General features: G+C 39.3%; 1 protein-coding gene across 1 annotated transcript in view; it reads right to left on the reverse strand.

Moving 5' to 3' along the window:
* Window positions 1-4,498: 4,498 nt before the first annotated feature.
* The window catches only part of MGAM (maltase-glucoamylase), a 253,259-nt gene continuing 244,868 nt past the window's right edge, over window positions 4,499-12,889 (reverse strand). Inside the window, exons 69-73 of the mRNA XM_064372824.1 lie at window positions 10,800-10,924; window positions 9,673-9,761; window positions 8,243-8,292; window positions 7,491-7,661; window positions 4,499-5,442 (exon numbers count right to left, since the gene is read on the reverse strand). Of these exons, the coding sequence (XP_064228894.1) occupies window positions 5,365-5,442; window positions 7,491-7,661; window positions 8,243-8,292; window positions 9,673-9,761; window positions 10,800-10,924 (513 nt within the window). The 3' untranslated portion in view covers window positions 4,499-5,364. The remainder of the gene's footprint in view (window positions 5,443-7,490; window positions 7,662-8,242; window positions 8,293-9,672; window positions 9,762-10,799; window positions 10,925-12,889) is intronic.

A 12,889-nucleotide genomic window follows, 5' to 3' on the forward strand; every position in this document is an offset into this window, starting at 1 on the left:
AGGAGCTGGGATTACAGGCATGTGCCACCATGCCTGGTTAATTTTGTATTTTTAGTAGAGACAGGGTTTCTCCATGTTGATCAAACTGGTCTTGAACTCCCAACCTCAGGTGATCCACCTACCTCGGCCTCCCAAAGTTCTGGGATTACAGGTATGAGCCACTGAGCCCGGCCAAGATTCACTTTTTTAAAGTGTACAATTTAGTGGCTTTTTTTTTTAATTTACAAAATTGTGAAACTATTACCACTATCTAATTCCAGAACATTTTTATCACCCTCCCTAAAAGATTAGGTGTCACTCCCCATTTCCATCTTCCCTTATTTCTGCAGCCCCTAATCTACTTTCTGTCTTTATGGATTTGCCTATTATAAGCATTTCATATAAATGCATTCATACAATATGTGGCCATCTGTGTCTGGCTTCTTGTACTTGTCATATTTTCAAAGTTCATCCATGCCTTTTCAGGTATCAGTGTTTGCTCCTTTCCATGTCTGAACAGTATCCACTGCATGGATAGACCACTTTGTTTATCCATGTATCCGTTGATACACATCTAGGTTGTTTATACTTTTGCCTCCTACGAACAATGCTGCTATGACCTGATATGTTTTTTTTTAATTCTGCTTGGAATATACCCTAGGAGTGGAATCGTGGGTCATGTGATAAGTCTTTGTTTCACTTTTTGAAGAACTGCAAAACTGCTTTCTAAAGTGGCAGCATGATTTTACATCCCCATTCCCACCAGTAATATATGAGGGTACAGAGGGCTCTTTTGGTGGCACCTAAGAATTGTAAATAATAGTGTTCATAGTAGTGAATTCTCTGTGTTTGCTTCAAATGCTCAGTATATGGAAACACACACAGACACAGACACACACACACACACACACACACACACACAGAAAGAGAAAGAGAGAGAGACTAGGTTTCTGCGTTTATGAACTCCTGGAAAGACATATTCCGCTTTTCATCTGCCCCAGTACAAGGTGGCCTTTGTTAGACAGGAAATGTACCTAGATCTCCCTTCAAATTGGGAAGATATCCTGGCAAAAGATCAAGAAGGGAGATTTATTGTTACACAAGAACTTTCTATTCTTTGTGTAATACTTCACCTTTAACTCCCCACATGTTGTGCACATTTGTGACTTTGTTTATGTTATACTGGTAAACGATCAGTCCCAGGGAATCTATAACCTGTTTCCCAAAGTGCAGAAAACAGCTACCTTCACCATCACTTCTTGCTAACTAGCAACTGGAAGATACTGACTGGATCACCATGCTGGTGTTTGTAAGGCTGGTTGCGTTGGGGAGAACTCAGACACACCCCCCTCCCTCGTGGGGACCTCGGACACGCCCCCCTACCCTCGCCGGGAGCTCGGACACACCTCCCCCACCCCCTCTGCCGGGAACCCGGGAAAAAAAGCCCTGTCAGGACCTACCTGATAGCATTTTTGTCCCATCCAGGCCCCACTCTCTACCAACCATTTTGTCCTATCCAGGCCCCACTCCACGCCTGCCATTTTGTCTTCCTGCTTATCAGTTTGTCCTATCTGGGCCCCACTCCCTGCCTACCATTTTTTCCTATCTGGGCCCCACTCCCTGCCATTTTGTTCCATCCGGGCCCCACTCCCCACCATTTTGTCTCACTCACCTTGGGCATAGCCAATCAAACGCCTCCACTCCCTATAAAACCCCGTGCCTGAGGGGAGTCCGCGGGACTTCTCCGGCCCCTCCTGTTGGACAGCAGAACCTCACCTGGGAGCCTGAATAAATTCCCTTGCATTGGATTATTTTTGTGCTGGCCTCAGTTTCTTCATTTATCCTCGGCGAGAACAGACCTTACAGTGTTGACCAATGAGAAAATAACAGAGCCATTTTGAAGGGTAAAGCCAAGCACGTGACCCTACATCTTCCAGTTGTCTATTGGTAGCAAGGTACTGCAGATATTATTTATATTTATATAAATATATATTATATGAATATATATATTTGTTTTATATATATACACACTCAGACACAGATACACACACACACATATATATACACACATATATGTATATTTTAATTCCTTCTTCAAATAGGATTCCAGTACGTAATAAGTGATGGACCGAAGCCAGAACCCTGCCAGTCTGCCTTTTTCCTCCCCCTGGGGAGGAATGAAAGGCCCTGGGGCTCTGCACAGCTCCACAATTTGGAAATCATAGTTTTAATTTGACTCCAGAATTTTGCAGATGAGGAAACCTGAGCTGAAAGGGACAAAATGACTTAACCAAATCTCGTGAATGTTAGAGATTGCTTCTGAGTTTTTCTCCCTCAAATGAAAGCAGCACAAAACGTTCCAACCAGTGGACCTAACCTCTGTGACGGGAGGGGAAGGATGCTGCATTATCCTTAGAGGTGGACAACGCTGCTGCAGGGAGAGAAGCTAAGGGAGCCACAGACCCAGCTCCCCCATGACCCTTCCCAGAGCTGCTGCTAAGACTCTTCCTCATTCTAGACTGAAGGTCTGCATGGCCTTGTGGAGCCAGCTTCTTTGAAGCCAAATGTGTATTATACACTTGAAAATTGCTAAGAAAGCTGATGTTAAGTGTTGTCACCACAAAAAAATGATAAATATGTGAGGTAATAGGTATGTTAATTAACTTGATTTAGCCATTCTATTATTTACATATAAATACCTGTTATATACCATAACTATATATACGAATATATATTTATACTATATATCTACTATATATATGTTATTTACCATAACTACATATAAAAAATACATATTTATACTATATGTCTACTATATATTAATATAAAATTTTTAAATATAATTTTATAAAATTATAAATTATAATGTAAAATATATTTTATATATTAACTATAAAGTTATATGATTTTATAAAATTAATAGTTTTAATTGTTAATTAAACATTTAATTATTCAGTTAATTTTTAAAAATAAGCCAAAGTGAATTCAGGAGACGGGAAACAGACTGATGCTTGGTAGCTCTCAGGACAGTGACAACAACACAGGGTTGGAGCTGCTGGAGTCTGGGACACTCGTATACCTACATCTAGGGGTTCCTGAGTCTCTAGACCTCCAAAGGAGACACAGGCATAACTTACTCTGTAAACATAAATAGAAAAAAAATATGTCTCTTTCTCATACATCTGTGGCTGAAATTGAGCATTTTGTTAGGTTATGAATGTTGACAACAGAGCACAGTAGTTTTTCCCAACACATGAGTTTGTCAAAAATGGAATCACAGATCTTTCCATATTACATTATGAAATTGTAGCGGATATCTCAAAATACTGTTCATGTTGGTCAAAATATTGTTCATGTTGATCATTACCTTGAAATTGTGGCATTGTTACTTCCACTGTTGGATCTTTTAATTTGATGAGAAAAACACACCTCATGGGCTACTATATCCATTTTTCTTTAATATTTGGATAAATGTATTTTAATATAAGTTTTCTTTGAAATAGCATGGATTTTGCTTGACGCATTTGCAAACAATGTTGTGAGGAGGAATTTCGTAGGTTTCATTGGCTGCCAGTGGGGTCCCTGACACTTCACATGCTCCAAAACCCCGCTGGCCTCACTAGGGCCTTGGCCATCAGAATTATGTAATCAGAATGCTTCCCCTTAAGCACTCTGTGGCAGCTGGAGCCAAATTCCACCAATATATCCTTGATGGTAACATTACATATGTCTTAAATATCAAGTAAATAATGTTTCCATCATTGTAGCCTTCCTGAGTTTGTTAGAGTTGACAAATTTCCCATCTTTTTGATCAAAGGATTCCTATGGCTGGTTTTCCATGTTTCACTAGTTTCCTCGTTAGCTCAGGCCCTCATCCAAATGCCCCTTATTGTGATAATTAGATGACTAAGTTAATTTAACAATATGTTTGTCTCTTGCCTTATGAAGGCGCTGACTCATGAGAGTGCAGGAGAATGAATGACTTCCTGGTTATAAGTAAAGAAGAAAACACAGGGAAGTAGACTCATTCATTCCAAACACTTTCATTTTCAAATCATTTTCAGATAACGTCAAAAGTTAATATTCCTGTTAAACATTAATATATAATTTCCTTATCTCAAATTTTAATCCTCTAGAATTTTAAGCAAGAGGGTGGCAACTCCTATTTTTACCAGAGTTGATATTTTACTAAATATAGCAACTGCTATGATGATTAAAATAATAATCGATAGACCCTTCCACAAACCTACATCTTATAAAAGACTCACTGCAGTAATATAAATAATCATTCTAGTAGATAATGTATTAAAGTTCAGGTTAAATAAAAGCTGAAAAATTGAAAAAGAAAAAAAGGAAACAGGATGGATAATTATAAATTTTATCAACCCATTGGTGGATTTGGCTGCAGGTTCTGTGATGCTGAAGAGAGCCAGAAAGACAAACTCATAAGAGTTTGCTAAACAAGAACGTTAACTCCAAACAGATTACTTATGGTGAAAACGTCACAAAATCCAAAATCTCTTGTAAATTCACTTGTTTTATTTTTATCTGGCATAGAAATTGTGTATTTTGTGTGAAATGTGGTTATATACATTAGAAATAGGATTTACACATTTCAAAGCAAACTACTGTGAAAATAAATTATTTTTAACCTCCAAACTTTCTTTTCAGTTTTGCCTCCTCAGATCTCATTCTCACCACTATCCCCATATGCTAAGGATTTCTCAAGACCTTCTTCTCTCAGGTGAGTTGACTCTTCCTTTTTCCTCCCCATGAGGCTGCTAATTTTACATTATGTTCATACTTGTGATCACTTTTACTATCATCTTCTGTTTCCTCTGATCTTTCCCTGTGTTTGGCTTTTCTTCCCTTATCATGATCACCCCACCCCCACCCCACCTATAACCAATTAGGCGTATTGTTCCCCACTCCGACCCGGCCTATAACCAACTAGCAGATGTTCTTTCTGGATACTTTCTTGAGGTGATGATTAGCTTCAAGACCTGGAACTGTCACAGAAAGCTTTTTCTTGTGTATTCAGCAAGAGAATGGGGTCCATTCCATGACTACACACATGGACATACACACACTTCATCATGGACCCACTTCATCTTCAGTAAATGTCATATGATGAACAATCACTACCATTCAAACCACATAGAGACATTAAGGTAATATACAGATTTTCCACACCTCCCTACTGCTTATCCCACAGGGGTAAGATTTAACCTTTAGGGTTCACACACAAAACATATAACAAAATTAATAAAAATATTTCACCAGTAGTGGGAATGAACCAATTAGTAACACATAATAATTTTTATGAGTATGAAGTATAAGTATTAGTTTCAAAGTCATTCATAGTTAGGATCTTGCTCTAAAAATTCACAGAGTGCTTCTCCATGTCAATGAAGTGAAATTATGTAGGCTGATGTTTCTGTCGGTCACATCGATGCTTAACACCTGTTAAGAACCAAAGAAAAGAATTGGGCATCCTGTGTTGAAATTTCCTGCATGCAAATAAATACGGTCCAAAGAACCTCCTAAGACTTCCACATTGCATTGTCTACTTAAAAGACTGCCTTCAGATTTTCAGATGAGAAGGGTGTTTTCTAATGTTTTAGAGTACAAAGATTATTCAACGGTAGAGACGAGCCTTGAAATAATTCAATATGTGCCATGTGCGGTGGCTAAAGCCTGTAATCTCAGCACTTTGGGAGGCCGAGGTGGGTGGATCATTTGAGGTCAGGAGTTCAAGATCAACCTGGCTAACATAGTGAAACCCCGTCTCCACTGAAAGTACAAAAATTAGCTGGGCGTGGTGGTGGGTGCCTGTAATCCCAGCTACTTGGGAGAGGCAGGAGAATCGGTTGAACACAGGAGGCAGAGATTGCAGTGAGCCAAGATTATGCCACTGCACTCCAGCCAAGGCAATACAGTGAGACTCAGTCTCAAAAGAAAAAAAAATTTAATATGCAACCACTGAAGAGAAACAACACAAACTGGAGAGGACACCCTCTTTTTCATTCTACTGAGGTGTTGATTTTCCTTGGCACCATCCTTCTGTTTCCTCCTTCTCCTGTTCCCCCATAGCACCCCAAAGATTGCCCAGCAAGAGTCCACTATTCCTGTTTCTTCCTAGGCAGATGCTGTCAAGAAGGTTTCACCTCATGTGCCCTCATCAGCTTGTATGTCTGTAAATGAGGATTGGGCAAAGTACTTTATGGTAAAGTTGGGGGAGTTGTTGACATGAAAACCACAAGTATGAGGAAATAAATCTAAAAAATGCAAAACTGAAAGAAAACTTTTGTTTCAGGCCCAGTCATAAGGAAGGATTATGAAAGAAAAAAAGTTCAGACAAATACGGTAAGTTATCACCCAAGGAAGAAAGTTTCATTTACTATCAGGATGATACATGTCAGCACCACTACACTGCATTAATCCCAAGGTATAGCTTTTTCACATATTTAATATTCATGAGACCAGAGTGTATCTTGTAATCAACAACCATAGAATTACTGTGAGCCAGGCAGCACTCATGACATAATTGTTATTGTCTGTGCCTGTGTAAACTTTATTGCTATATGTGCTAGGAATGGATGGACTGAAAATCATTTAAGGATTATTACAGGAAGGAATAGTTTGTAAGATCAAGAAAGTACTAGGATGAAAATGTGTATAAAGTGTGTTAGTGGCTCAGGAAAATATTTCATAGACAGGAGTGGAAGAATTTTTATGAAATGCTGAATCACCAACACCTTTTGCAGTACGGAGGAAATAACCAATTTGTAACATGCATTTTTCTTTTAAATAGTAATAAACTATTTAAATAATACAAATAAAATTTAAATAATAGAAGACTTGAAGACAAATTGAAATAATACAAGGAATTATATGATACAAGTTAGTTAAGATATTTCTAGCACTTCTTCACATTGAGGGTCTACCTCTTCTAAATTACTTTGAGGCAGAATCATCACTGTATCTCCACTCAACATTTTCCTCCATATTATCACTTACAATATTGAAATATATAAAAATTTATGTCTAAAGAAGTTTCAAAAACTTTCTGTAAGTTTATTGTAAAAAAAAATTTGAGAGATAAGGAAGCATCCTATCATAATTTTGTCATCCTTTTTTCTTTGTGGCACATGAAATAATAGAGTAACTTTTCACTGATGGCATCATATTTGATAAAATATAATAGTTCAAGCTGTTTTGGAAGTTGATCTCTTCCAAAGGGGCAGAGGTAAGAGAGTCAAGACAAAGTTTTACATAGATTTACAGACAAGAAGACAAACATGGAAAGTAAGAATCCAGGCCATGGATTCCAAATGATGATAAACCATGACTTTTCATTCATCTCCATGCTGTCCATTCCTAACACACTGAAAAAGAGATTCCTGGAGGGCCTGGCAGGAGCCGGCATCGATTGGAAGGGAAGCAGAAAGGCACTGTACTAGGCATATTAAGGTTGGGAAATGGCATTTGCACTTTCGCTGGTCACAAACCTGTGTCGTGTGGTCACTGTTGAAGGAGGGTGTTATGACCATGCCGCTCACAGACATGCTGACACTGGTAACGGGGAGACTGCCCACTCCCCAGATTTCAATGTAGCCCAGTTTCAAAGGGTTTGTACCAGTGATGTAATTGTTGAAAATTATATGACTCTGTATTGTATTCTGTTGAATTGGAGATAACAGGAAAAGATAATAGCAGAATTAGTTCAAATTTTTTCCAACCTCTTTTTAGGCACAAATGTAGATCATAAAGTAAGATGACTTCAGAGTCACTATCCTGTGTCCTTGGATCATGGAAACAATGATCTCATTACTCTATCTCCTATGGCCAACTGCCATCCATTTTGCATTGACAAGTAGCTGCAGGATTTTTCACATTGCCCTGAACTCTATAGGAGACAAAAGTCTCAACTGTCAAAATACTTATATTCTATAGATGGAAAAATCACAAAATGTGCAGGCCATTCCAAGGCAACTTAGGAACAAGGGCTAGATAACAGAAATAGCCTATCTGTAACATGGTAAACTGGAATAATGATCATTACTGATGAGATGTTGATAGGTTAAATTACAGAAAGCCTTCCTGGGAGCATAGTAAATTTCCACCGGAAGTCTAGAGAAGTAGAAGAATGTGAATTAGCAAGATAAGAAGAAATTCTAGGTGGTATTTTATGCCCTTACAACATTCAGCATCCTCCTAAGCCAGTGGAACCCTATTCTCTCTTCATATCAGTCACACTCACCTGGCTGGCAGAAAACTTGGCCAAGTAATAGAGTCCTTTCCCATAGGTGTCTGCAAACAAACAACAAGATAAACATGGCCTGGACCTGTGCTATAGAACTCTATGCTATAGAATATATACATACTCTTCTAATTGCCTATTTGTCTTGGTTGAGAGAGTAAGGCTTATCTTTGTTTTTATTTTCTGTCTTTTGAGTGTTCTGTTTTAAAATGTAAGCCCTCTTTATGGAGACTAATCAAACTGTGCACCACACTCAGTTTATACAAAATGTTTGAAATGAATGTGTATAGACACATCTGTCTGACAGTCATGTCATATAACACAGTTTCCTGACATGATTTTTAAGTCACTTCTCTTCCTTGTGGTTTATCATTCCCAACATCTTTCTAATCAGCTCAGAATTTCCATGTTCCTTTTGCTATATGCACACATCTCCGCACATACATTCATATGCACATGCATACACAAACACCAAGACTGGTCTCTTGGTGGGTTTATCTTGGAGTATTACACAATTTTAAAAATGTGATCTCCAGAGAACAAAGATGATCAAAGAAAAGGCTCCTTTGTCCTTTATCCTAAATGTGTGCCACAGGCCCAGGAAGAAGATGAAGTTTAGCACAGCCAGTGAAGATGAACTAGTCAACAGCTTCGTTTCAAGAATTCCCATCCTACACCCTGCCTTCATGGCTGTCACACTCTTCCCTGTGTGCTAGGCCCTTTCTAAATGACTCACCACTCAGTAGCCACTGGCTACCCCTTAGAACTGTGCTAAGAGAGTAGTCAATAGTAAAATTTAACTGTTTAAATTTAAGCTTGTTAAGATTGAATACTATCGAAAATTCAATTCTTCAGATGCACTTGTCACATTTCAAGTGCTTGATAGCCATATATGTCAAGTAAATACAATATTGAACAGCAGAAGATATAGAACATTTCCATCACTGCAGAAAGTTCTATTGGACAGCACTTGTCTAGAAATAGTTAATGATTTCTTGAAAAATCCTCCTGAGAGTTTACCAATTCCTATAGACTCCTAATAGAAAATATCCCATAAATAATACAACTGATAGAGGTATTGCCCCTCTTACTGGGACAGTAAACCATGTAGTTAGGGAATATGTCCTTGACCATGAATCCTATGAAAGTTTATCTCAGCTGGCTACAGATAAACTTTCCCTGTGGCTCCCATATAGCTTCCTTCTATAGTGGATTAGAATGGTTGAATAATAAGAGGGGATTCAGAACTAAGCTTCATTTATATGAGGCATAAAGATCATGCGCAATATGGATTATACCCTTGAATTAATAAATGGTTGTATTTTAAAATGCAAAATTGTTTTAACAGGGAAAAGGTAAAAGCAGGCCTGTAAGATACCCAGGAATACAGTCAATGCCATGAGCATGAATCCCAGGCAACTCCTACTCACCAATGCTTTGCCCATCATCCCAGAAGAGCCAGCCCTCAGCAGTTCCCTCATCATCCAAGGCAATTTTGAAGCCCATGAATTTCTGGCGGCTGCAGTGAGGTGGAAGAGAGGCATTAGCTAAAAGCAAATCCACAGCCACAAACCAAGAGTTTACATACAAACATAAAGGAGCAAAGGGAAGTGCTCTGTGGGATAAAGACTGCATACTAGGGTTCAAGAGACTTGTGACTTAGTTCTAATTCTGTCTCCATCTGGCCATATGACTTCATATCATGAACAAATGAATGAGTGAGTGGATCAAAAGGATTCTCCTTTAAGGCTCTTAAAGTAATGACAACCAAACTAACTGGGTTCTTTCTTTTCCTTTTGAAAGGAAAATCCCAATGCTGAAATCTTTCTGCTTTAGTGACCTAATATCCTAAACATGTAGAGTGAGGTCTATTTTCAAATGTCCAAGTTCTTCATTTTTATTTGAATGTTTGGAATCAAAAAAATAAGGATTCTAAGAATTTTAGTATTGATACCAGAGAGGTGTGATTTTTAGTCCCTGCTCATCTACTTACTGTGTGACTCTGAGTAAATTGCTTAGTCTTTTTTCTCATCTGTGAAATGGTGATAACAGTACTAACATCACAGAATTTATGTTTTCCTATCATTAAGCAAAAATAGACAATTTCCAAGTAGAAACACACATATTAATATAGTTCCGGATAATAGTTATTGTTAATTTTTATATACACTTTGAACTAAAAGTTTAAAATCTTGCTGAGGAATAAACAATTGTTCAGCAATAGTTTTCTTAGGAAAGATTCAATTAGACCCAATAGTATCCTAAAACTACAATGAATCATGGTTGCTCCTATTTTGACTTCCATTTCAATCATGAGATTGAAAGATGACACTCTTAGGCCTATCATCTCACCCATTTAAACATAAAACAGCTGTTAATAATCAATCAGAGTGTAGCATCTGAATAAAGGTTAAAATACAAACACACGAATATAGAAAAAACAAGTGTTTAGTAAAATTGCATGTGGGCTTGAGAGTGTGCTTACAATCTGGAGGGCTTCACTACAAATTGGTGATCTAACTGGCATGTAAAGGAAAACCTCAGTCCTGTGATTCACCTTAAGTGGGTGTTCAGCGCAGGCTCTTGCCAGGGCAGGATGTAGCCCCCACGGACATGAAGATTAATGTGGTCAAGGGGGGCGGGCAAGGTCTTCCACTCGCCTCTTGCATTAATATCCACACCCTGTGGGCCAAAAGAAGGTTAGAGATGATGAAGGAGAAGACATGCCCCTCCCTGAATGATGCATTCTGCCAGGCATCTCATCCTACCCTCTGAAATGATGCCTGTTCATTACCCTCGTCACATACCTGCTATTACACATTCTGCATTCACACAGTGCTACATGAAATCTCACAAGGCTGCTGTAATATCTTGTTAGGGTCTTTTGCCTTTGCTTCCACAGTACAAACTACATTTGCCTGATGTGTGACAGGAAGAGGTGCTACTCTCACCTGATTCAGAAACCTAACGTAAGAAACCATCCTTCCAGCCTACATGTTCTCTAGAGCAGGGCTTTTCAGTCTCAGCACCATTGAGATTTTGGGCCAGACAATTCTTTGGTTGTGGGGCTATCCTGTGCCTTTTGATGTTTAGCAGAATCTTCAGATGTCAGCAGCAACTCCTCCTCACCCCCACCCTCATGTGACAACCCAAAATATCTCCAGGCATTGCCAAGTGTCCCCTGGTAGGCAAAATCCTCTCATTTGAGGGCTGCTACTTTAGAGGTAAGAAGCAGTTATTGTTGACAACAAGCAAATAGGCATGGCTATGCTCCAATAAAACTTTATTTGCAAATCAGGCAACATCTAGATTTGGCTGTGGGCCAGAGTTTGCCAGCCTGTGTTCTAGAATGAGTAATGTACCCAAACTTGGGAAGGTTAATTAAGGTGACATTTCTTCATTAATCCTAACTATAAAATTCATCTTCATTTTAATTCAACGTCAAAATTTCATCTTTTTCTAAACAGCTTGCTCCACAATTTATTTTGTCTTTCCTTCGTCAATCAAAGATATCTTCTGTCTGTGAATGGGAGAGTCAACATGCACCCTCAGGCCAAAGGCCAGTCTCACTGAAAGAGAGCTGGCCACCCGTCCTAGGAAAGGCCTGGCTGGGAAGCTGGGGAAGCACACAGCAGAGCCTTAACATGTTACCACCCGAAGGGCAGATCCAGACTAGCAGCAGGAAGGGGAGGCTGGGGCCGCGGGGAGGACTTGGTCTCCACTGGACTGAGAAGAGAAGGAACAAAATTGCACATCCTTCTCCAGTTTTCACCTAATCGCACTGCAAACTCTGGGGATGAAAAGGGCCAGCACATGCTCTGTGTCTTGTTTCCCTGCTTGTACCCCTTTGCTGTATTTCTAGCCCTCAGAAAGTCAGAAAAAGAGGCCCAATTAGAGACCAAGGAAATACCTCCTTTGATTCTTCACCAAGAATCAGGGTCTGTCTTTTCAGGGTCCTGGCAAGAGACCACCACCCCAGAGCTGCCCTGGAAGACCCTGACTTCCCGGCTAAGTCTTTGGGGATCATACTAACACAGAAACCATGCAGCAAGGAGCTCTTTCTTGCTTTCTCATTTCTAAATGAACTTGCACTGCTTAGACTCACAAGGGTTGGGCCCCATAGCTCTGTGTGTGTGTTGCACATTGCCTAACCACCTGCTTACCTTAGGTAATTATGTGCAGTACCCTTCTTTGAGCATCTATGCTATGGAGGGAGACAGTTAATAAAAGGCAGAGACAAAAAGGCCTCTACGCTTACAAACTTACTGCAGGCAAAGATAGAAACAATAAAAACAAAAACTAGAGTTTGCGACACAATCTCAAATGTTTGCTAGCATCTGCCTTTACACAACATTGTAAACAGCAGTGATATAAGGAAATATTTAAAACTAATATAAAGAGAACGCCCACAAAAAAACAGATCCTGAGTGAGATGCTTTATGCGTTATTTCACAATGGTTCTATGAGGAACGTGGTCTTACCCCACTTGGAGGTGAGAAAACTCACGTTACAAGGGTTAAAGTGACAAGAACACAAAATCAAACACCGCATGTTCTCACTCATAGGTGGGTGTTGAACAATGAGAACACATGGACACAGGGAGGGGAGCACTACACACTGGGGTCTGTTGGGGAGAAATAGGGGAGG

This window comes from Aotus nancymaae, unplaced genomic scaffold (assembly GCF_030222135.1).
Source record: "Aotus nancymaae isolate 86718 unplaced genomic scaffold, 86718_ANA_hifiasm-v0.15.2.pri h1tg000002l, whole genome shotgun sequence".
Classification (NCBI taxonomy): Eukaryota; Metazoa; Chordata; class Mammalia; order Primates; family Aotidae; genus Aotus; species Aotus nancymaae.